This window comes from Coturnix japonica, chromosome 5 (assembly GCF_001577835.2).
Source record: "Coturnix japonica isolate 7356 chromosome 5, Coturnix japonica 2.1, whole genome shotgun sequence".
Taxonomy (NCBI): domain Eukaryota; kingdom Metazoa; phylum Chordata; class Aves; order Galliformes; family Phasianidae; genus Coturnix; species Coturnix japonica.
The window spans coordinates 22,807,392-22,833,774 of NC_029520.1; the positions used below are offsets into that span (position 1 = coordinate 22,807,392).

The 26,383-nt window shown below is 39.4% G+C and overlaps 2 protein-coding genes across 2 annotated transcripts in view; both read right to left on the minus strand.

Moving 5' to 3' along the window:
* Positions 1-202: 202 nt before the first annotated feature.
* Positions 203-22,578, minus strand: LOC107314717 (cytosolic phospholipase A2 epsilon-like). The gene is made up of 20 exons (XM_015864244.2): positions 22,224-22,578; positions 20,669-20,741; positions 15,054-15,190; positions 14,568-14,699; positions 13,468-13,508; positions 12,504-12,546; positions 12,091-12,154; positions 11,131-11,291; positions 10,829-10,921; positions 10,188-10,225; positions 9,402-9,558; positions 8,919-9,055; positions 8,220-8,442; positions 7,188-7,302; positions 6,386-6,523; positions 5,600-5,707; positions 4,729-4,920; positions 4,237-4,403; positions 2,735-2,918; positions 203-1,867 (listed from the first exon to the last, which is right to left on the minus strand). Exons 1-20 carry the CDS (start codon positions 22,503-22,505, stop codon positions 1,629-1,631), a joined length of 2,724 nt encoding a protein of 907 aa, XP_015719730.2. The 5' UTR covers positions 22,506-22,578; the 3' UTR covers positions 203-1,628.
* Positions 22,579-24,490: 1,912 nt separating this feature from the next.
* LOC107314843 (cytosolic phospholipase A2 epsilon-like) overlaps positions 24,491-26,383 on the minus strand; it is a 31,945-nt gene continuing 30,052 nt past the window's right edge. Inside the window, exons 19-20 of the mRNA XM_015864571.2 lie at positions 26,107-26,293; positions 24,491-25,288 (exon numbers count right to left, since the gene is read on the minus strand). Of these exons, the coding sequence (XP_015720057.1) occupies positions 25,080-25,288; positions 26,107-26,293 (396 nt within the window). The 3' untranslated portion in view covers positions 24,491-25,079. The remainder of the gene's footprint in view (positions 25,289-26,106; positions 26,294-26,383) is intronic.

Genomic DNA, 26,383 nt, shown 5'->3' on the forward strand with positions numbered 1-26,383 from the left:
TATCAGAAACTTGTACCCTAATTTTCATCAGTGTAATGGTCAAACATTAAGCCACGTCTCAACTGTAAACTGCACTTCCTTCTCTGATGGAGTTTTTTCTTCACTGTTGCATGAGTAGATTCACTTCTTCAAACACGAGTTTATTTATTCTTTAACCAAAACAGTTCATATTTCTTTCCATAATACCTGAAAAAATGTCCAGAACAGCAAAGGATTTACTTATAAAATTCTCATTAGTTGAAGAGGAAGAAATGTAAGATAATTATTATGCTATGTACCCACTCAGATGCAATGATGATTGACCAACAGCCACACTTTGGTGGACAAGCTCTTGATTCTTTGGAACAACACACAATCACTTCCTGCGTTACAAACTGGTCTCACATACAGCTTGAAAAGGAGTGCTGTGTTTTGTTTACGGGTTGCTCATCAGGTTGCCCTCATCAGGTGCACGTACACATCATTTAGTGCATTCCCAGGAAATGATCTGGATGTTTCTTCATCTGTTCTGTGGTAGTTGTGCTGATGTTTGAGAGCTGTCATGTGTTTGTGTTCATTTAAACCAGCTTTTTTTTCCTCCCCTTAGCCACTGCATTTTAATGTACTTGTCAAATGACTAGGTTAGTCCATAGTAATTGTAACATATTATTTTTTACTAGCGCACCTATCAGCTGTATTGTACTTTTTATAGCTGTTTAACAAGCGTGAAACACCGAAAAAAAAAAAAAAAATAAAAATTACCTCATGCCATTTGAACAGCATGATCCTGTTTATGCCATCACCATAAACCTCACTATTTCCCTCACGTGTTATTTGTTTTGGTAACATTTCAACTCATTACACCAAACAAGTCTCAGACAGTGCTGAAGCAAAATTACTTTTCAGGGAGATAACTGCAGTGCACATACATGATCTGAGACAGAACATGGTTGATTGTGGGAGAAAATGGTAATAGCTTTTCAAAACAAATTCAAAACTTTGATTTAATTGATAAAAAGAAGCGTCACTGAAGACCCAAAGGCCACCATCTACATATATATATATATATATATATATATCCATCACTCAACATGTCCGAAAAATTAAGTATGATGTGATAACTCATGGCAGTTAATGACAAAAAACATATGTGAGAAACAAAACAATTATGAGGTAGAACACCATTTAATTCAAGTTATTAGAACCAAGTAAAATATTTTAATTGATTCTGCTTGGTCACCACCTTCTATGGGCTTCATGGATTTGCTACCAGCAGTCCCAATGAAATGCTAGAATACTTTGCATATGAAAAAATACTAACCACCAAAACAATAAGAGAGTGCAGAGAAAAAGTTAAAACTACTTCCCTAACACACACAGCTGAATTTGCATTCTGTGCATAACAATAAGATGGTATTAACATCAGACCAGTCTGTCTGATATCAAAATTCCTGATTAAAAAATAGCAACTATTCATAGTAAACTGAACTGCATGGCACGGAAGTCAGTATTTCAAGTTTCAGAGTTTTTTTTATGAGAAGGCTATATGGAAGTAAATGGCACTCCCCAAGATGAGTGAAGTAGCTATTGCATTTGATAGATAATTCTGTGCTGTTGTGATAAATACTTAATAAGAGAGGAAATACTGTTCAACCAGTGGCCTGTGCCTGTGATACAGGCTGTCTCAGAGCCTGCTTCTTCCGAGCCACGGCCATACGCAAGGCCTGAAGAATCACATTCTCATTGTTCATGATGTTGTAAGTAGTCAGTTTCTGGAGTTTGTTGAAATCTTCTGCTTTCAGTGACACCTCCCTTGTTGAGTATGGAGAGCAGAAACTGGAGAGGTCAACCTTGCCCTGTTCCATTTCCGCAGCACTGCGAGACATGCCTGTTGGAGGAGAAGGAGTAGTTTGTAGAGGACTATAATTCCCTGGGACTATAATAGACTGTGTCAAGAATAATTCTGAGAGATAGCAGATGTGGTTACAAGCACAGGTGCAGTGCTCTGATCTCTGAAAAACTACTTCTGAAGGAAGTGTTTTTGGAATTAATGAACAAGTGTCACTAGCCATCATTCCTTTGCAACTAATATCTTTTACTGATTGACTTATAGCACACCATCTCACGAGGGTCATTCAAAGTCTTACCCCATGGGTCCCAAGTAGAATATATACTAATTGTAGAAGGAATAAAGAGAGGTACAGCACAGGATGAGGCAGAATGTCTGTTGCCTTGGAAATCATAATAAAAATATTGGCAGTGTCTAAAACACTACCCAAAAGGAGGCTGTGACTGCATTTAATAAGTCTTAGTTTATATACTACTGCTTTTATTTCCCAGCACATACAAGCAATGCATTAAACAACCCAAAAAGAAAGCACAGTGGTCCTCCTCAGTAACATTCTATACTGTGAAGGTAGTTCTTTCTGAAGAACTGTCACAAAATACATAATTTGAAAACTGTTTTTTGTTCTTCACTCTAAAGTAAAATTATGGAGACCACAAGAAGAAATAAGTTCCCATTCAGCTACTTGAGAAATCATTGAGAAATCATGCACTTCTTTCTCTGAACTGCACCAAGTCTCAAACTGAACTTATACACAAGATTTCACGAGTAATTAATGTTATCCCATTATGCAGTGCATTCACAAGTAGGAACAAGCAAGCAAAAGATTTTCGTGTTGGGATAAAGAAGAAACACTCAGGGACAAAACACTCACTGTGTCAATAAAATAGCTGGATAATGTTAACTTACCAGGTGCTACATATCTTTGGAAAGTGTCATTCACTAGTGGAAAGTAAAGAAGAAGAGGAGCTCCAGGGGTGTCTGCACCATCGAGCATATAGCACTCTTTCAGGTTCTTCTCATCATCCTTCAGCCCAAAGTTGGGAAATGGAATTCCTTGCTCTGAGAAGTAGCTGCAGGCCTGCTTTAGAGGCTGGTCATTGCCCAATAGCAGCAGTATAAAAGATGGAAAACATACACAAGATCAGGTTGTTTCTGACACCCTGTAATTCATGTTAAGTTGCACAAGATGACTCAATAGCACTGTAAAGTTGAGGATAATGTGAGCACACGCAGTCCCTAATTCTCCTGTTGCCTGAGGAGTCATTTGAAAATTAGACTTGAAATAAAATACCTGGTATAAAGATGGCAAAGAGGGTTTAAATTTGGGCCAAGGCACATTTCTAAAATTGAAGTATGACTTAGGAAGAAAGCAAGTAATTTCAAAGATTGTTAGAGAGCATCATTAATTAAAGTCTTACGTTATTATTTTTTTTTTAAATCAGAACACAACTAAATTTGCAAACCTAAATTTACTGTCAAAGACAGTAAGACTTAGGCTCCAGGTTTTAGAAATAATGTGAAATCTCAAGCATTTCATGGGAATTAAATCTCAAAATACAGAACTAAATCACAAAGCTCATTTGGGATGATCAAGTTTTGTTAAATTACCTAACAATACACTGATGTAACACCTCAGTTTGCTTGAATCAAATACTTCTCAAGGAATTCAGATTCCTAGAAAGACATGTCAGTACAAGTAACTCTGTGTGCACTTTTCCAGCTGCAGAACAGAGATATTTTTTTTTCCTCTGGCATTATAGAGTAGGAACAGCATTAAAGTATGTATCATCCACTTGAAATCAATGACAGAACCTTAACAAATGAACTTTGTGTTTCTTGTGGTGCACTTCAGGGGTGGGTTTACAATTGCAAGTGTGCATTTGGAATTCTGTCTTTTCATGTGGTGAATATCACTTTTGGAAAAGTATATAACCATTTTATAATCAGAGTTCAGCAAATACAGTAAGTGCATTCGATATCTTGCTTCAAGATAACCACATAAAGAGAAAAAATGCATATATATAGTATCTATTTAAGGAAAATGCAAAATAAATTCTGCATCTGAATCAGAGAAAAAACTTTTCCAACCGTATTTGTGCTATAAAATCTTACAGACAATTGTAATGGAAGTTGCAGCACAACCATAATAACTTCATTGTGCCACTATGTACATTATTGGTGAAGCAGAGAACTCTGACTATTCTATTTAGTCACACAGATTTGCAAGTCACCCCTTTCAAAGGTGATTTCAGAAAAAAGAAAAAAAAAAAGGATATATTCCTCCCTCTGAGAATTTCTACTCTTCTAAGGTCTGGAAACTTCTAGTACCATTTTATGGACACCTATCCAAAAGCCGAAGAAAGCAAAAGAAAAACCATTATTAAACAATGACATTTTTGACTTCTCACCAAGGTCTGTGATCCACCAGTGTAATTTAGATGTATGATGACATCCACTTTCCTCTCTGGTCTCATAAGGGGTGGACAGCTAGTTTCAAAAAAGAAAGCTGCATCCACCAACTCCAAGTGCTCTGAATGGCCTCTCAGATCATTAGGAGAGTTGTCCAGCAAGGTATCTAAAGAATAAAAATTTGAAGCTATTAGTATGTTGCAGAAAAACATCAGCGAAGTTAGAAAACAAAAGGATGGCAATGCTTCCCTCCCATTCTGGATTTTTCCTTTGCTTTTGGATGTCGTGCAGCAATCCTAAAGCCTCTCCACTTACATTCTGTCTGTCTTTCCAAACCCATGAGTGGCACAAAACTCATGTCAGGCTTTCTGTACATTCAAAACCCATCTCTAGTTATTTTACTCCTGGTAAGGACTGTCACTACTGAACACCCCCCAAAATCATCAGCTGTGATATTGGAAGTGACACATGAGCAGGAGTGTTGTCTATACCTTTCCATTTTGCAAACTGTTCGTGCTGGATGTACTCATTGTGCATCTGAAAGCCCCTCAGGAAGTTGTGATACTTGGAGACAGCAGGGCGGTCCGTCAGAATATCCCGCAGAGTTGTGGAGAGGCCACTTGTAGGAGTGAACATGCATGTAGCCATCTCATAGGGCTTCTCAGGCAAGTCTGGTTGTTCCTCTGGAGATGCATTACATAAATTACATGCAGTTGAATTATAGTCACATATCAGATCAGAAACAAAGAGGAGGAAGAATCAGTGACAGAAATATCACCCAAATCTGTTCACCATGGAATCACTGACGTTGCATGAATCTTAACATGAAGGTGCTCATGCATGTTTTTAAGGAATGGTCTTTTACTACAGAGCTGCCTTTCTCAGCTGGTGTGATACATCCCTACTCTGTTGACTTCTTTGGACCTCTACTAAATCTTAAGGTTCAGCCAGATTTCAAGGGGAGGATGCACAATTTAGGGGAAATAAAATTGAAAAAAGAAAATAACTCTCCAGCTTCCTTCTGGCTAAAAATAGAGGTGTCATGAAGCCTTGGCAGAAATAATTCTTTGCAAGTCTTTTAACTCAGCACATCAGGGAACACCTTACATATTCATCCCTATATTTCTATCAAGGTCTGTCTGATGGTGCCTTATCTTCCAATATAAATTTCACCAGTGTCAGTCTCAGATTAAGCAAAGCACTGGCTATTCAGTAACACCAAATCATTTTATATTCCCAATGTCTCCACTACTTTGAGACCAAGAGCACCAGAGAAACAAAATGGAGAAATGTGAGCATAATTACTATATCAGAGGGGCCTGGAAGAGGAAGGCCATAAGTTAAAAGGTACTAAGGATTTACCTATTTCAGTCACTTTGTCTTGGGTCCATCTGTGCCAGAAGTCCTCTGAATTGTCTGCTGCATGCCAGGCATCCAGGAGGTTTTTGGAGAAGATGCTACTCCACATTCCTAGGAAGTGGGAGAGGTGTAATAGACATTACTGAGTTAAACATTAACAAACTGATTAAAAAACTGCTTTCTGCTCCTTCCACAGTTTTTTTGTTTGCTTGTTTATTATTGCATTTCTATCCAGCTTTTATGTAGGCCCAGATACCTATTACAGTGCTAAACTTGACTCAATGCAAATTTATTTCAGAAGAAATTTCAACGTTCTTTTCCTCCCACCGTGTTTTGCTTAGAACAACATGTATATACACAAAGACAAATTTTGCATTGCTCTTTTCTCTTTCCATAAGGGATTATTTTCAGTCAGATCCTTTATTGATTCCCCTCTTTCTTGTTCTGTTTATTTCCTGTCACTGTTTCCTTCAGCTTCTGCCAAGTCACACAGATTTGCAACGTTTAAAATGCTTTTCAAGCTAAGGGAAAGTGATATCTTAAAGCCATTTGCAAACATACATGACTAATTTGTCATTTTTAGTTTCATTTTCTTAGTCTCCATGATAAAAACATATGAGAGTCTCAGGAAACATACTGAATCAATGTGACCAAGGTATTGAGCCCTCTCTGATGTGACCTAGTGCAGTGTGACCCCTGCTACTACATGCAAAACCACAGCTTGCTAGTTTCCCAAACCATTAGCATTTGTATTAAAGTCTTGCCACTCCCCCAGGCTGTTTAAGTCACCTTGCATGAAGCAGATTCGGGACTCAGGGAGCTTCTTCATCAAGCGACCCATGAAGAACTCGCTGCCAAAATCCTCTGCACGAATGAAGGCACCGTACTTCAGGAATCCCACCTCATAGGGCGTGAACTCTACCCACTCTGCCAACACACATACCAACAAATGTTATTTCCACCAGCCCACAGGACATAATGTTGTTAAAAGCAGCAACGCGAGCAGACACTGAGTGAACTTCAGTGCTCTTGGAGGCAGGCTGTTTTAGCATAAGCCCAAAGCAAACCCTGCTTACCAATGCCTCTTAAATCCAGCAGGCAACTGGAACAGTGATCACACTTTTCATGAGGTTTGGAAAGAATAACGTAGGAGATGAAGGAAATTTTAAGCTACTCTTCAGAAAGTGGGATGTTTTCTTATGAAAGTTGGACTAGGATGTGGTTTGTTTTCTATTGCATTTATTACCTTTAGTCAACTATGAAAAATGCTCATTAAGTGAACTTAAAGATTCTGGGAATCACTTTCCTGAAGAACTGATGGTATTTCTGGGGCAGTGTCATGGATCTAGGCTGTGTTGCTCACCTGAAGGTAATATCTAAATATGCACATTTACATGCCAAGAGAATGTACAAATTCTTAATCTGCTGCTTTATATCTTATGGCTTCCCAGCTATTGTTCACAATCTCTGAACAGGACTTCTGGCTTGGAGGAAGAATTTAAAACTATTTGTCATTATTCACAGTATCTATACCTACACTGTAGCCCCAAGTAAAAATGAATCTCTTTTCCTAGAACTGAAACATCATTACCTCTGAAATCTTTGGTAGTAACTTTGTCCTTGACATTCAGGGCAAGGTAGATGGGCAGCGGGTTCTGGCCCTGGTTCACTGCCCGACGTTGATCAGAAAGCCTGTGGTAGCATTTCTAGATATTAAAAAAAATAATTAAAAAATTGTTAGCTGATAATCCATTTCATAAAGACATCAGCTTATAGTGTCTGCATATGGAATATTATTTATCTTAATTTCCACCTAGAATTATTTCCTTATAGCCAATAAGAAAAACATCTTGAGAGAGAGAATAACTGTAGTTATGAGAACCAGCCATGTCATACATCCAGTGTATGACACCAGGAATAAAATACTTCAAATGCTGTTTTAGATTTATATTGTTAAATATAAGGGGGGAGGAATGACAATCAAACAACAGATCTGGCTAATTCTGCTATTATTTCATCTGTTTAACATAAGAATTCAAGGCATGGTGTTATTGACACTTGTGGCCAAAAACAGTCATGAAACATATTGGAAGGTGCCACTCACAGAGGAAAAATCCTTGAGCTGTTCAATACTAACAGCTTATCTTTTACATGAAATGGATGTATTGAATGTACTTCAGCCAAATGAAATTCTAGCCATTTTCTTTCTCAGTGCTAATACACAAAGTGCAGTAACTACATAAGGAGTATATCTGCAGTATGTACAGTATATGATTACAGCTTGTGTAAATATAGCAAACATTACAGCAAACATAAAAGTGTGAAGCTGTAAAAAAAAACACACTTCAGAGTTTCAAAAAATTCTTGGACAGCTACAAAGGTTAATTAGCATGCCAGTTACTTTAGAACCAGTCTGAGCATTTCTACATTATATTCAGTCACATTTTAGGCTTCACTGCAGACATGCACTGCATCTCCAAGTTATTACTGCAGTAACTGGTGTTCTGCCTTCATACCAAATATAGTGTTACTGGCCAGGTACTTTCCTAGGATTTTAATTTCTTGTAATGGTCATAAAGATTAGGTAACCAACTTTATGAGAAGATAGCTGTGCAGACATTACCCCATCATTTAACATTGATTCAATCATAAGTCCCCACAGATCAATAAAAGATGTTTTATGTCCTGCTTGGGTCCTTTGACTCAGCTCTTTGTAATAATTCCTCAGACTTCTCAAGCAAAAAGCACCCATCTTGCACTTGGCTGCTTGCTTCCGAGCTTCAATAATTATTTCTCCAAGATCCTTATGTGACCACTCAGCATCTTCGTACAGTTTTGTCATGGTCCTGCAAGCAGGAAACAGGATGGGGAGGTGCATAGATGAAGCTTTTAGAACTGAGAGGATATACTTTGGGCATTTCTTACTGTACTATCTCTAACCTTCTGTTTCGAGGTTACTTTGAACAGAAATGCAAATCTATAGATAATCACTTGCTCTGAATTCAATTCAAGAAGCTCCACCAGCTGTCTGTGCTGTTTTGTCCAACAGTAATTAATCATAAAGGAAAATTTAGCATAGGATTAAGGATTTTTGCACTGCCATTAAAGTTTCAACTTTTAATTTGGGTTAAGTTACTTCAGTGACGTCAAAATGTACAATGCACAACAGACATTTCATGAGTGACTCCATTTTTCATAGACCAAAGAACAAGGAATAACTCAGTACACCCCTTTTACCTTTTCCAAGATCTAAAGCCAAGGTAAAGCAGGGTATTGCCTCACATAATAAGATCCAAATAGTAGAATCAAAATGACTCCTCACCATGTTGTGCCAGATGAGCCACTGATGTATGAAATACAATCCAGAACACGCAACTTTTGAAGACCCAACATGCTGCCATACATTCCTGTCAGTGCTCTTATCCCACACCCTGCTGTTGTCACAGCCACTATAGGTACCTGCTCAACACAAAACAAAATACAGGCAGAAAAGTGGCATCAAGGGATATTCACATCAAAAGAAGACAGTCATGCTAAAGCAACACCCAGACACATAGAATCATTTAGGTTGGATAAGACCAATAAGATCACTTAATCCAGTCATCAACCCAGCCCCACCATGCCCACTAACCAGGTCCCTCAATCCCACAATCTCCCATTTCTTGAACACCTCCAGGAAAGGTGATTCCCCAACCTGCCTGGGCAGCTTCTTACAATACTTCACAAAAAGTAAAATAAAACATGTAGATCAGAGACAAAGGGAAAGGAAAGAGAGAAATCCCCAAGCGGTGTGTTTCCTAGTTACCTCATGGTCTTGTAGGTCCTCTTCTAGATGAAGAACATCTTTCAGTGCAGCAGCAACCACCTTCCTCCGATTTTGCAGGAAATTCTGTTCATCCACGCACAGGTCAAAACCCAGTCGGGCATCTAGGTTTCTTGGCCTGAAGCACAGACCCTGGGTCCTGAGACCAGGACACAAATATTACATACTATTGCTTGCAGTAGTCATCCCAGTTGTGTTTACGAATTTCTTCATGAACAGTAATGTAATAAAGGAGAAAGTGCAAGACCACAGCCAGACCTCTGCCAGTTGCCTCAGCTTTTACTAAAAGTGTAAATGGGAATGAAAGACAGAACACTTCGTACTGTCCTGGTACTATAATGAAGTTCCTATAGCAAGCCTCTGGTTTTGTTTGCTCATATAATTGATTTTTCAGTTTTCAGTATTGCCTACCATATGTGCCTGTAACAATATAACCACCATCAGCCAGAACTGCAGCTAATTAGGGAAACAGCTTCCGTGCCTTGGTTTTCTTTTGTTTGTATTATACAGAAATATGATTTCTGTGTGGAGCTGCTCTCTCAGTCCATGGGAATAACAGTGCACAGTTCTGAAACTCAAAGGAAAAGGGTCCCCTGATTTAGTTATCCGTTACTGAAAAAGGAGAATCTTGCACGCTAAAGCCTGCAAAGAGAAGTAGAACAAAATCTCTGCTTGCAACTGAGCCTGCACAGCCCCCTGCTGGTTTCAGTTGTGTAGGTGCAAGTGACTCCCAGTTACTGCATCAAGCCTTGCTGAAAACTTACTTACCATTCATTTGCTTTTGCATACAAGTCAATTGTCCTGTCCTGAAAATCACAATACAAACACTGTAAGCACATTCCAGTCATTAATCCTGCATCTTCCTCACCCACACCATCTACAGGCTGTTTTACTGCATTTGCTGCAAGATCTGGCCAGCAATTGTCTGGGTTTTGAGGTCCGTAATGGGTTCCAGGACAATCTGGGCTGGATAGCAATAGGGCCACTTTGCTTTGCATGGATGAACATTTAGTTTCCCTTTGTTTTCAAGGGAAACTTTTGAATTGAAAAATAAGCATCTGAAACACAGGCATGTCAATGTTCTCTGTTTTACCTTCTGCTTTAGACTTCCCCTGCAAATTATCAGCCTTAAATGTCTATTTCTGTCAGCTCACATAGAGCACTGGTGAATGTATTAGATATGCCCTGAGGAAATCAGCTTAAGGATAGAACAGAGCTGAAAAGTGTGCCTGGAACCACATGCAGGACAAACAAAACCAACAAATAAACACTGCATAGCTACACACTGAGTGACTGTTATACTCACTTCACAAATGTAACATGTGTCATGTAGCTGAATCACTGAAGAATGAAACTCACCAAACTGAGCATACCTTGGACTGGATTTTATAAGAAGGAATTGTTCTCACCTCTGCTATTGTTATTTTCTCTTGTATAGGAAGCATGTTCAGAGCTAAAGTCACAGACTCATTCATATCCCTTTCGTTTTGACTTGATATAGACTAGAAGAAAAAAAAATAATAGGGGTGAAAATGTAATAATAATAGTTATATAAAAGGGGTAAAAGAGGTAAAGAGTAGTCTCCCCAGCCTCACATACACACACTCACTTCTCATCCTCTGCCTACATGGGTCTGCACAACACAGACCTTAGAGGTCCCCAAACAAACACAGCATGTAGAGTCATCTGCCCATTATGGGTGACCACGTACCCTACTGAGCCGCCTGCGCCGTGGCAGTGACACAGTCAGTGCCGACTGATGGTGTTTGATGTAGTGGAACCTCGCTGGTGTGGCCGCACACAGGCATGAGCTCAGTGTGTGGGTCTGCATCCACTCATATGAGCCATCCACTGTCAGTGCAAATTTCCTCTCTGAAGAAACAGCAGAACAAACATCACATCCTCATGAATGGTCTTTGCTATGTTAAAGTTAATAATACTCAAAAACACCCTACTACTGTCTGTACTTCGTAACTACAAAGAAACCTTCATGTTGAGAATCTGAACCCCACCAGCAGTCAGTGGGATTCAAGGTTGTTTGTGATACCCTGCAATAAATTATGCTGAGAACTAAAAAGGAGTCCTTGATTTAAGTTGTCTCAAAAAAATGTGCTTTTCAGTGTGAAAGTACTAAGGGGTGTCAGAGCATGGTGTTTAAAAATTGCATAGGACATACACAGGCCTACAAGCACAGGCTCAGCACAGCAGTGATGTGCTGATTATAATACACAGCAGGTACCCTTGGTAATATACTGTGCCTCTCATCTTTCACCTACTGGCATATATTGTTGTACGTAAATAAATTCGTAAATGTGACATTTGAGGAAGGAGTCCTAATGCTTATCTTTGCCTCTGAAGACAGGGAGATTTTGCTCTGTTTCAGAGCTTAGAAAACTTCAATGCTGTACACAAACATTTTGGAAAGTCATAACCTTCTGACAAGGGGTTATAACAGGGGAAAGTCTTTTTGCAGGAAAACCAGATCACAAACTGTTCACACTGCACTCAGTAGTTTTGGCCAATTGCAGCCCACTCCAGTGGCCACTGATGCTCCTGAAATTTCACCTTGCATCTTCAATCGTTTCAAACAGGGGAGTTCAGGGGTGAAATGCTGAGTGCTTTTGCCATAAGACACTCTCCAGATTTACTACGTATATCAGTGAAGACTCACCTGTGCTATCCTTCCTCAGCCTTCCGCCATTCACCTGCACATCCAGACAAGCAACTTCACGGGACTGGAAGAGACAGGGAGGAAAAGGGAAAAAGATATTCACTACTAGCTAAGCTCTGCTTTAGCCAGACCCCTGGGCATATGTTTGATCTGTTCACCCCGCCACCAAACCCAGGAAGGTGGTATTTGGCATAAGGATGAAGTGGGATGGGTGCCCCAGGGAGGACGCTCAGCCCAGTTGTACCCAGCCAGAATGGGATAGATGGATGTCCATCTGACTGTGCTCTGTTTGGATCTGCCCCACAGCTAATGCCTTCAAGCCATCATATGAAGCAGCTGCCCAACACCACTAGTGCCAGCACAGCAGTAAACGTGGCCCTACAGCAAGGAATAGGTTAGGTAATAAAAATTACCACTAAAACGCCATTAGTAACGATGTTTTCAGGAGGATCCGGACTGAAAGACAAAATGGAAAACAGTCAGTTCACAACTAGCACTCTCCAAATGCTTTTTTTCCTTCATCATTATTTCTCTATCTTTAAAAACTTTGGACAGCCAGCATGGGCAAACAGCACATGAACCTCTAGCTTGGCATCAGTCCAGTCTGCCTCTTACAGGCCTGAGTCTGAATGTTAAGCCGGGGCTGCTCTATTTGTGAAAAACTGCTGAGTAAAGAAGCTTCTCACTACATCAGACAGGATCATTTTCTGATGCAATTAAGTAAATACACAAAAATGGCAGAATTACATTATTGCCCTGTGTTGTTGAGGGATAAACCTGGGGACCACAGCTGAAAAGCTGGTGAATTCATCTAACATGCCATAAAACAAAAAGGAAAAAAAAATTACCATTTACTTTAAAAATCAATAGCAGCACTAGGACTGATATACTTGCCCATTTTCTCCATTAACTGTACAGTCAGCATAAAAACACAGTAAAAAGTACTTGTAGATTTATTCCCACTGTTAAAATTTCAAGTATCATTTTCCTACATTCTCACAACAAAGCAAACATCTGGGAACTGACAGTAAGGAGCAGAACAGGTTTAAAACTTAAAACACCCTGCTGTACAGAACATCCCAGCAGGCTAGGGAGCATCAGCAACCAGGGACATCTCTGTGCTCCTATCAGTGCCTGTGACAGTGCTTTAGTGTCTCAGTATGCCTGGTGTGGTTGTACACACATCACTTAGTGCCATGCACCTCTTTCTTTAATGACATCACACACAAACATTTACTGAACACCCGAACTTCCCATCTGTTTTATTCATACTATGACAGCGTTAAGGGACTGCAAGTGTAAATGGATGTTTTGTACCAGAAACATTTTCTCTCTGAGCTACATTCTCTGATGATCATCTATTTAAACTTTACTTACCTACTCTCCATTGTGAATTCAACCTCCAGCTCCTCTTTTCCCTGAGAAAGAAAGAAAAGACAGTCACTACATACTGATTCTCCTGTCCTGAAAGATACTCTGTAGGAATCTGTGCACTTCAGGGGACTCCTGCGAGCCAACATCCAGTTTAGTTACTGCATGTGCCACAGATTTCATTTTTTTTTGTGTTGTATCCATTATATTTAATGTTGCATATGTTGAATTTTGTAGGATTTATATCAGCAGGCCTCTAGTTTATGCCTTGTAGATAAAACATGAACACATCTTTCAGGACCTTTTGACAGTTCCTCTGCCATTCCGCAAGCATAGATTCATCCTCACTTATTCACAGGCCACCTGCAATTCCTCTTCCCCTGCCAGAAGCTCTCATTGTTCCCCACTTACTCTCAGCATAAGAAATACTGAATTTCTTTTGTGATTTTAAACCATCCTGTCCCTCTCCTGGCCTCATCCACAACCTGTATAAATGGGCCTGGCGGCACACTCTAACATAGTGGCATGCTTGAGAGCATAAAGACCAGGGTGCTCTGGAAAAACAAACTTTTGTTGGGTAGAGTCCCATTGCATGCTCAGTCTTCACCTTTGTCTTTTGCATTTCTCCTTTGCAGGTTTTGGTGCAACTCTACGTCCCTCAGGGCCTTCTAGAGCCAGTGTGAAGAAAGACAGCACAGAGAGCCTTCCCAAAACAGCTATCAAATCAAATCAGTACTCATACAAGTAATGTATTTCCAGGCCTAGACATCATCATTAAAACCTCAGTATGAGATTGTCTCAGGTTTGTCAGAATCTTGGTCTCCAATAGCAAAGGAATGCCTAAATCTCTCAAAATTTTGACATCAAGTAGAGCAACCAAACAAGTCTGATAACGCTGCTAACTCTGTCTGCAAAAGTAGCATCCCAAAGTCACTGTAATTACAGGGACAAAAGCAGTCAGCAGCCCCTGAAACAGATGAGTATACTCAATTGGCTAAATGGACAGTAAGAAAGAGATACATGCCAAACAGGTGAGAGAAAAACTGAGATAAACACATTTTCACCTACCACGTCCTCTTAGTTTTGTCCTTGAAATTTATCCATACCTGTGGATTCAGCTGGAAACTCAACTGGATGTTTTCTCCAAGCTGGATTTTGGAGACATCAAAGAAAACAGTGAGGAGATGATCATCTTGAGTTACATTGTCCTCATCACAAACTTTCAGCTCCAGAATGTTCTGGAAACATGAAAAAAACAGATTGTGTAAGCTTTTATAGGAATAAGATAGTACAGATAGTTCTGTTTAGCTGGAAGAATTTGGGTAAGAACTTCAAAAATGAATGTAAAGGAAACAGTATTTTACTGTTTTACAGTTCATTTCTACAGGTTTTATTGACATTCAGAAATATTCTAATTCATATATGGAAGGTTAATAACTACAAGGAAGTGTGAGTGCTTCATCAGAACACTCAAGAAAACACACAGTATGTGCTGCTATGGTTCTATTTATAAAGGCATCTGGGCTTCTGTCTTCAGCCTAATAATCAGGAGATTGCTAGACAGTAAGTGCTAACATAGCCACATTTCTTACCTTAACCTGGCTCTGAATTGTGAAGTGAAAGGTCTCGTTCCATGTCGGGTTCTTGGTGTTGGGAATTGTTTTTGTTCGGAAATTCTGCACCGAGGCTGTTGGCAGTCTGAGGCTCACATAGCAATCCGACTGGGTTACTGTGGAAGAAAAGTATGAATGTAACAGATCAGTAAGCCAGTTTTAGTACCCCATAAAGTGTTGCACTGATTGATTTTTTTTGAGTTCACAAAGCAGAATGCAAGCTGGAAGGCCAGATAAGGTGTCATTAAATCAGTACTATACGACCAAAGGTGGTAGTAGAGAGAGTAGTAACGGCATTTGCAACACAATGGGCAGGTGAAATCTTGTCTGTGATTCCCAGCACAAAGTGAGATGACGTTCCTACTTTGCACAAGATCGCATTGTTCTTGCCTTGTTATTTTTCAATCAGGGCCATAAAATTGGGCTATGAATTTGTATATGCCCAGATACTAAGGAGGGCAGCTTTAGGGTTTTAAATTCCCTTTCCCAGGTGAAAAGCTCAGCTGTAGAGTTTGGCTTCCCACGCGAACTACTTTGTAATTGAGGGATGTTTGGGACCAAAGTTTTGGTATGAAACAGTGGTTAGCATCTGTCTACAGTACTAAGATCATCATTTCCACCTGGAATGCTTTTTGTCACGATCATTAAGTGGTAAAAAGCAAATGTGAATCATGAGATTTACAATCCTTCAGATCCATGTTCCAAAGTCAAGGATGACTACCCTACAGAACACAGTTTATTAGTTAGGAGCAACAAACCACATAAGTGCCAAAGATAGCATGGCATAGGATTGCCCACAGATGTCAATCTCATCATTAGCATTATATTTTCTCTATTTTTAATGCCACCTACTCAAGCATTCCACCTGACTACAGGAGATGAACAGCACTGATGATGCTCATATGATGTACACAGCAGAACTTCCCAACAGCATCTAGTGTCCCTCACCTTGACCATGACGCATTAGCAGCTGTTGAAATGGACTTGATGCAGCAGCCATGGTATCACCATGGGGCAATATCCTGCCAGAAGCAGGCGTGGCAGCAGGTGCTTATGAAAGCACAGTCTTTACGCAATTATTACGCTAAGTTTTTAATTATCTTCCAGGATAGCTGCAGGACTGGATTTTAATTGCACTTTGCCATTAGAAGGCATTACAACTGCATGACCCATGCTAAAAAACACCATGGTCCTGGTACCATGCTGCACCTCAGACAACAGCAGGACACCAGCTGTTCTGGCTCAAACATGAAGTTTCTTCTAGTTTTGATGTTAAAAGGCACAACTTCCAGCCTTCATGGACAGAAATCTGGGCATCATCCTCCACTTGGACTGCTTGTAGGCACTCACATGGAGGTCAACTCTAGGGGAAAAGGTTTCTTATGGCTCTCAAGGTATAGTTTTTCTTATTGTGCTGAAAGCAAGCATGTCATCTCAAATATTGATCTCCTTGCCCAAATCATTACCATGAACATGGATTTCCTTTACTTGGACCACCTCATGAAATACAGACTATCACCACCTGCAAAGAAATGCATTTTTGCTCTTCATCCAACACTGGTGAACTGAATAGAGGTATGGCTGTGGATGGGTAGAGTAGCATTGCTGTTTTCTAAAATGCAAATTATTAGATAATTTAGATGACTGAGGTTTTTTTGCTTTGTTTGGTTTTGTGTTGATGTTTGTTTTTAATAAAAAGGATATAGGCTGTTTCTGTGGGAATAAATGCTTTTGTTTCCAAGGCCTTTCACAATATAACTATCATAATTCAGACAAGCCTGGAAAAGCGTTTCCTTTCTCCAGGCAACATTTAATGTTAATCTCCACTGCCTATAACTAAACTTCAATAAAAAGCTTTCTCACACATTCACACCTTGGCCTTCACCTAGCATGGTACACTGTATCACTATTGTCATTTACACCCATTCTTATAGCTATTCTACCAATAACAATGAAATAATAATTTAGTGCAAGAACCAAACACCAGAGGAAGTCTGCAGGTTCCTGTAATAAGTATCAGATTGGACCATGGATCCCCAGACAGTAATACATTTTACCAGCTACATTTTATTTCAGGGTCTCAATGACCTTTCCACAATTTGATTTGAACCTACACAAACTTTTGGCATCCATGTACTTTAACAGATTGAGCATGAAATGTGAAATTGTCCACAGAGAGTGTCCTGTTTATAAGGTTGGGTTGGATTGGTGCACATCCAAGTCTCACCCTATTGAGGAATCAGGATACAGACAAGGTACACACCCAAATGTGGGAACTGGCAAGTGCTTGCTGGTCCAGGAATATTAATAACTCCAATGAATGTGACAGGGATGTGGGTGTTCTCAGGGGAAGAGGGAATGAGCAGATCACAAACACGGCACTAATGTCACAGATGACATCAGTGATAAATCAATACTCAAATTGAAATCAGTGTTGATGTATTATTTGCATATTGATGAATTAGTGGTAAAAAGAGATGGAATAGTATAAGGATGTATTAAAAAGATGATAAGTTAAAAAAATTGAAAGTAATTTAAATAGTCTTTGAGCTTCCAGTAAGTCTTTTAATACCTGTTCTGTAGTTGACGATATAGAAGTTTTGAGACTGTTGTGATGGATTAGCTTTCTCATTTCCATTTGCTATCCAGAAGATGAAGCAGATAGAAAGATAGTGAAATAAAGCCACAGTACCCCACTGCAAGAATGTCTAAGCACCAGATGAGTATTAAAGAAAGTGATGCAAAGACTGTACAGAAATAGTGCAAGGGAGGATCTTCAGAGGAGAATATAACAAAATGGGATTAACTTCTTAAAAAAAGGATAAGCAAGACCGGAGGGAAAGCAGCAGAAAGATTTTAGATACTGAAACTGTTTAAGATGGTTGGGAAATAGCTGACACTTGCCATCCTGTTCTATTCAGAAAGGACAGCTATAATAAATAAACAAACAAACAAACAAATAAATAATGTTTGTAAAGGATTAATGAGGGAAAAAAAAAATCATTAAGAAAATGGAACTGTAAAGAAGTCAGTGTAGCTGGGGATGGAAGCCCGTGTGCTTTGGGGTTTCCTAAGTGTGCCAAACTAATCTCTAGGTAATCATTAACATGAAAGAAAAAAATATTTCCCAGATGTGTATGTGTATACACACACACAAAAAAAAACCAAAACCCTAAACAAACCATTACAAACAGGAAACTTGCATTTAGCTTTATAGCCAGTGACTATACAGATGTTAAAGTCATTATTTAAAAAAAAAAAAAAAAAAAAAGAGTCGTAGTGTTGTTTGACATGATGAAAAGCGTGTAACTGAAATATATGACTTCTACATGACAGACTCTATAGCAAACTACAGGCTGAAGTGGCTTGAAAGCAAAATTTTCAGATAAACTGGAAATAAACACCTAACAATCAAAACCAGACTCAGAAATCAAGTGAATGTAAGGCAGTGTCATGACTGGTACAACACTGTAATCCACAAAATTCAAGGTCCTGGGTACAAAGCCAAGTATAGAGGAGAGGATATGGTTTCTGGAATTGAGCCCTGTACTCCAACAGTGATAACAAGAGAAATAGTAGTCAAGGGAACTAATAAGCAGACACATAGTTCTCCTTGCTATCCACTAAGCAGAGACTGCAGTTCACTTAGACTCACAAAATAACTTGCTCACAGACTTGCTGCGATTCTTACTTGCACATCTCCTAGAATGCCAGTATGGATACCAAAAGACCAACTGCCATGCCTGACAGGAAAGGTGTTTATTTTCTGTCCAAACATTGTTCCTAACTTCTGTTCTGTATCTTGGATAGTTCTTTCAGAGGTTCTCTTTGCAAAAGATGGAACTACCCAATAAAGAAAGCATTCACCTTTACAAGCACGGTATTTATTTTGTTTGTGCCATTTTCTCTCTCCATGGTTTGACTGACATGACCATTTCAAGCAGATAACAGCTTGGCAACATTGATGGTGAAATGCTTACTGCCCTGTTTTGCAGATAACATCCAGTACAAGTTTCACAGTGTAATACAAAATATCCTCAGCCTGGAGATCCTGTGCTGCTCCAAACCCCAGGGCATGCCCTATAAACATTGCAGCCATCCAAAGGTGTCGGACAAACAGCGTCATACCATCAAGCAACTGTTCAACCAACTCAGTACCTGACCCGGGCACTAAAAACTTCTACTGTTTAGAAGGAGAGCAGCAAAACAGGCAACTCCCTTCAGAGTCAAAATAGTTTGAAACCAGAAGCAAAATGTGTTGGTGGAGAGAAGGAAAAAGCAGAGAGTAAATTCAGTAAGCTCATTATCATGCAGATGACTTAATAGGACATGATTATCAGGGATATATCCAAGGGCCTTGTTTATCCACACCTCTTTCTTTCCTTTCAGAGCCTTAGAGTTTGCACCCCCAGTTTGATTTTAGCTGTAGCAAGAGATATCCCTCCAGCCTTTAAATGAACTTTAGATCACCTTTCCACACATTAGAAATAAGTTCAATGGACTCTTCTTCCCCATACATTCAACAACAAGAATTCAACTTGCTTCTCTTCAGAAAAAAAATTAGTGATGAACTGCTTTTCATATATGTTTGGTCTCTAAAGAGCAATAGCAGTATTATAGAAAGGCCAAACAAATCTCTTGTAGAGCTACAGGCCTACATCATTTTAACTTAACAAATTTAACTCAGTCAGGTTCCTACAGTAACATTCCAGACTGAAACCTTCCTATCCATATAACTGAATAAATGCAAGATAAACAGCCTGCTCCTCTGACTGGAAGTGATTGTCACCCCTTCTTCTCTAGCACTTTGCTGTTCAGATGTTTACAGAGCATTAATAAATGTTCACACATTTGTCAATTTCTGAACAGTTTGCAAAAATTACTAATAACAGAAACAGCTAATAGTGCAAGCACTCTACTATGCTTTGACACATACATCTCCTATGGCTGAATCAAATGCAACAGTCACACAATGACAGAATCATTTAGGCTGGACAAGATCTATTAAATAAAGACCAACCATCACCTAATACAACACACCCTAACAACCTAACACACCCCTAAACCATGTCCCTAAGCACTGCACATACACAGTCTCTAAATACATCCAGGGATGGTGACTCCACCACTTTCCTGGGCAGTCTATTCCAATGCCTAACCACACCTTTCCATAAAAGATGAGTCCATGAGATACATCAAATATCCAGTCTTGAGCACACATAAAATATTCTTTGTTATGGACAGGATGGACATTACTGTAAAAAGCAACCATAGAAAGAACTGCCGTCATCTAAATTTCTTCAGACACTATTTCCTGCAAATAAATATCCATTCTTTGTTTCAGAATTGAATCCACATTTTATGCACTCTGCAAACAGATCTGAACTACATAAAGCTGATGGCTGGACCTCAGTATTACGCTGACAAAAATCTAAGAACAAATAAGATGAACTATTCTACTTCAACTTCATCTACCACAGTCAATCATCTCTGCCTCTTTCCTTTCAGAAATGCTCTATGATGTTTTTCACACACGGTTATATTTCAAGTAGCTGTACAAGCACATGTATATATAGGTATATAAAGATACTCACACAAGTCTGCTTTCCTGGCATTTTTCATCCGTATGATTTTTACAGTGAGTAAGTTGCACGGAGAGGGTTCTGTCTATAGAAGAGCAGAGTACAAAATATGTAGGATTATCACACAGAGAGAAAGAAAAGAAGCACAGTCAGATACAGTGTTAAATACAACATTTCAGTACCAACCACATAAAACATTTCTAGACTGAGGTCCTTACTTGTGCATCATCTCTCTGTCCTGCTGGGTTTACAGCCAGGTGTGGCCAAAGACCCTAGATGTAAACTCAGACACAGACCAAATCTCCATTGCCCTCCATTTTCCATTCTGCAAAAACTTGTGGGACTCCTCAGATTGTAGTGGCTGACTGACTCTTACAACCCAACCACAGAAAAACAGTAAGCCTCATTGTGTTGTATTAATACAGCTGATACACATCTTGGTCTATGCAAATTCAAGGAATGTCAAATAGATCTGCTTTATTTCACAACAAATAGTGGCCAATCTAGCAGAGCAGGAATTAGTAATGATATCGTGATGTTGTGACATTACGTGTCAGCTGGTATACAGCCATATACCTCCACTGTTACACTTGACGTACACCAGCACTAGCTCAGAAAATGAGGACCTGAAAAATGTCTTCTAGAAACCCATTCCAAACTTCTCTGAAGGGGGCAGTGAAAGAAACAATTCTGTCATTATTTCTCTCAGAATAATTCAGCTTATCCAATATTCCTTTAAGCAACATCACAGGAAAGCATCCTTGGAAATCCTGGGATGCCACATATAACTAGGTGGTTATCAAAAGATACTTAACAAACCTGCCAGGGAACTGGTTTGATTTTGTCAAGCAAGGAATGGACAAACACGATACTTAATCAAAATCGTGGGGGGGGAGGGGGCTGAATGTGAGGTAGTTTGCTCCCTAGATAATTCTCTTTTTTAAAGGAATGAAAGGAGAAAAAAACCTCTGCAGTTTAAAACTGTGAACCAGCCAAAGAAAATAAACACCAACAACAAGAGAATTGGAAAAAGAAAAAAAAAAAAAAAGACCATAGCAATGTAATAATCATATGGGAGAGCTCATGCACCCTACTCGTTGAGTAGGGAGTATTGCTGCCACAAGTATGTAGGTCCACATACAGCAAGGAAAGCCTTCTGTGTCACCATTCATTCACTAATGTCTACAGATTCCCACAATTTCTAGGAGAGCCTACATTTAGCATCTTTCTGACTTTTGCTCTGGGCTCATTCACATTAGTTACATCTCTTTAGTTTTCATCACTGGGTTGTTTTGCCAGATCCCACTGGATGGGAGATAAAGACAGCAGCCATATATAAATCGGGCATTTACAAAATATAGTACAATTACAGCAGTATGAAAGCCCTTACATTCCTCAAAGCAAAAAATCAAAGTGAGCATGAAACCCAGATAGAAGATGCTCATTACTCTCACCCAGGTGCCGAAGAAGGAATCTCAGAGTTTAACAATGCTCCTACAGGAGGCCCCCCCAGCTGCTAAAGTTGCCTGGACAGTGCATCCCAAAGCCTTCATTTCCCTTTCCTTACCTGGACTGTGCTGTAAAACACCCCCATCGTGTTCTTCTCCGAGTTAAACCAGGTGTGAAATGTGACGGGAGATGGGTACTGGGGAGCACCCAAACCTTCTGGTGCTTTAAACTGCCTGAAGCAGACACGCAGGTGTGTGGATGCCTGACTCAGTTCCAGCCTCGCCCCAGCCACCAGCCCTTGAGCAATCTCCAGCTCCTCCTCCTCTCTGCTGGCAAGTGACACACAGATATCCCAGCAGAAGGATACTCTTCCCAGCTGCAGTTGGAGTGGTGTCAACATCCAACAGGAAACTTCCCTTTGCAGGTCTTAAGGAGACTCCATAGCTCTTGCATAACAGAGGGCTGTCAGGATGCCTCCTCATGTGCAAAATCGGCTGCACCAGCAAGGGTCTGTCTGGCTGCACATGGCTTCTTTGGCCCAGAACATCCAAACAAATCACTGAGAAGGCAAGAGTGTTTTTGTAGATTTTTATTGCCTATGGGAGTAGGTGAGCATTTGCTTAAAGACATATTAAGAAAGATGACTTTTCACCCCTACCTCAGCTTCCATGGTGCTCTCAGGCAGTTAGCATCACGTGAGATCATCCCAGTTCTTAAAGTGAGTACATTGCAGATAATGAAATGGAAGACTTTTGAAAAAAAGAACTTCCTTGCTATAAAATTTAATTAAAAAAAATAATAATAAAATTTCATTTCACTTTGCAATGAAATGAGAATTGATTAAGGTAACTCCACAGATATTATATAACTTGAATTCAATAACATGTTAGACATTCAAAGATGCTCTAACATAAGAACCGGATGCAACAGATGTCATCCAGACAAACATTAAACAGATGAAGGATGGATGACAAAGAGACCACAAGAAGCAGCAGTCAAAGGAAATAATCCCCAAAAAACTGCAAACAGTTCAGTTTTAAGCTTATTGCAGGCTTAATTAGTTTTATCAGGAAAATAAATGTTTTGGGCACTGTCTTTTGAACAGACAGTACTGAAACAGTGGGAAGATAAAGGTAGAATCATGCAGCAATCTGAGTGCAGAAGGAACCCCCTCAGAGACAGAAAGGCAAGTTTCCTATCAGCAGGACATAATGCAAAGATACCCCATGGCTGACTTGGAAAGAAGAACAGTTACATCTTCGCAGCAATTCATCATAGTTACCTAGGAAATGGACTAATTAGTCCTGATGAAGAAGTTGGTTAGTGAAATTCAGGTTGTGTCATATACCTATATCTGGTGTTTTTTTCTCTCTTGTTGTTAATTTTTTCCTGTACAAGATAGAAAGAGCTTTTACCCTGCTCTGTTTCATTTCCCCCAAGTCCTAGAAACCACAAATCAAACTGAAGATATCTGGGAAAGACCCAGAGGGATCCCGTGAGCTGATTCTAGTGTTCTGGAGCTGAATCACAATTACAGTTGCCACATAACATGCAGGGCTAGTAAGCTTAATTTCAACATGCAATACTGCACCTGGAAACAGGGTTACACCACGTCCTTAGCAGTGTTGCACCAGCATAAAAAAAAAAAATTAAAAAAAATTGAGCACTCAGGTGAAAAACATAATCCAGTCCCCCTCTTCCACCACCCAAATTGCTCTGGATATACCATCAGCTGTTTGTCCCATAGCACAGAGGACTTTTTGTCCAATTTCCTAGAACTTTGTTTATAAAAACAAATCTATCATTTCATCATATCATCTTGACTCTCTTGATCTCAGTACCTGTCCTACCCTGGAGAGTTTGTCTGATATTCCTAACAACAGTAAAACTCTTTAATTACCAAAAGCAAGACAAACCCAAGCATTATTTGAGCTGCTGTGAGAAGTCTTTTCATGTATCACAGCGTAGAGCTGCTGCTGAGAAAGACAACTTCTGATCTACCCATTGCAGAACTGTGAGAAGATTGCCTCTGGCAACTAGCTTCCCTCAGAGGGCCTTTAGGTTTTCTAATGATGTGGAAATCACTCTTTCAGCACTATTTGAAGGAAAATGCTGAACAGTTAAAAAACTATATCTGAAAGGCTGCTCAAAAGAACTTCTTGCATTGCCATATTCTATGCACCAACTATCAGCCACTTCGCATCTTCTGAAAAGTTGGGAGATGGACCAGTGACAGGAACAGTCAAAGCAGGTGAAGATGAGAGGCAGAACAGGCAGCAACTCCAAGAGAAAAATCAAAGAAGTTGGAAAATGCAGTAGCTACACAGGCTGAATATCAGTGGTTCTGTGAATAGCATTTTAAAGGACAGTTATGACAGTTGACTTGATTCAGAGTTGTTTGGGTTTCCTTTTCATAGATGGTCAAAGCTTATAGATTATTTTTAACACTGGTAGTAACTTGAAAAAAGCACTTATTTTGAAAGACTAACATAGAAAGCCAGATGTATTTAAAAAAATCTCATAGTAGACAATCGCATCAAAGATGACAAACTTCACAGTGACAATGATTAAGATAAGAAAGACCAACACAATCAATAAGCTAACAATTAGAGAGATTCCAGTTCAAGAGATTGCTGCTTGGCCAGACAGAAAAAACGAATGAGTTTTGGTTTGATTCACATTTTTAATGTGCTACATATTTCATTGTAATAACAGAAAACACTATATTAAATTATATGATATATATCTCCATTGGCAAAACAACAAGGTAACAAAACTAAATGCAAATTTGTTGCTTTGAAGTTTGTTCTGGATTAAACCACTGTAAATTCCGTTCTGCCCATCTGAACAGTCATTTAAACAGAATGAACTGGAGTCCAGCATTTCCAAGGGGTGATGCAATTCCAAACACAGATTAGAGTGGCAAGTATCAAACATATAAACCACGTGGAAGGCTGAAGTTTGCAAATGGTGGCTAGTACTTCCTCTGCTTCCTCCGTGCCACTGCCATGCGCAAGGCCTGAATAATCAACTTTTCATTATTGAGAACATTGTAATCAGTCAGCTTCACCAGTTTATCAAAATTCTTTTCACTGAAACAGACTTCCCTTGTTGTAAATGGGGAAAGGATACTGCAAACGTCAACTTTGCCTTCAGCCATCTCTTCGGGACTCCTTTCCACGCCTGAGGGAAAAACCACAAGAGGCAGCAGTAAGATTTTAACACAGCATGTAGTTCATATCAATCATTTAAGTAATTTTATGTAGAAAAGGGAGATTTGAAGGGGAAGAGGTGATTTGCCAGCGGGATGTGGAAGTAGTTCAGTAGCATCATGTATTTCAGATTCTGCATGAAGCATAAGTCAGAGGCTGAATTATAGCCAAATGGCTGGGAATAAGAACACTACCCATTATCAGCAGAAGCACTTGCAGACCACTGCTTAGAAAATATGAAATCTTTGTTGTTGAAGCTAGGAAAGAGGAAGCAGAAGGAAAACAATCTTGTACAGGATGGAATAGCAATCTTTACTGGAAGTTTGGAAGAAATGATGGCCCTCAGAGAGAGGACACAGTTTGTACTAATAAATAAATAAATAAATAAATAATCCCAGTCCATTCAGTCCTATACTGGGAAGAACACAGACTATGACCAAAACCTAAAGAAGGTTTCATTTCTTTTTGCAAGCACAGGTGCATGTCAATATAGTGTGACAGCTTGAGGATCTGCTACCCATGCTGTATATATTTTGGAAGATTTGCTTTCTTGCTATCTCAAGTAATTCCTGTGGAATAAATGCTTTTTCATCCTAAATGTATTAGATGAGTTTCTGTGGTTTACTTGGTTCAGAGATACTAGTATAGAGTAGTTCTTTGTGTCAGTGATGAAGCTGTCTATGTCAACATTAGAAAGAATCTCAGAGATAACAGTGAGAGGTTAGATATGAAATGGAGAGGGCGCAGCAAGTAACTCTCTATTAAAATTGGAAGATACAGATGACTCACCAGGAGCTTTGTAGTTCTTGAAGGTATCATTCACTAAGGGGAAAAAGAGCACCGTTGGAACTTGTGGATTGTCAGCATCTTCAAACACGTAACATTCTTTCAAGTTTTCCCTGTCTTCGTCACTTATCTCAATTTTGGGAAATGGAATTCCTTGTCTCGATATATATTTTGCAATCTGATCCAGAGGCTGAATGAATAAATAAAATAAATAAAATTACAGAAGATCCAGAGAGTTGTACAATTTTTTTTTCTTTTTCTTTTTTTTTTTTAATTTTTT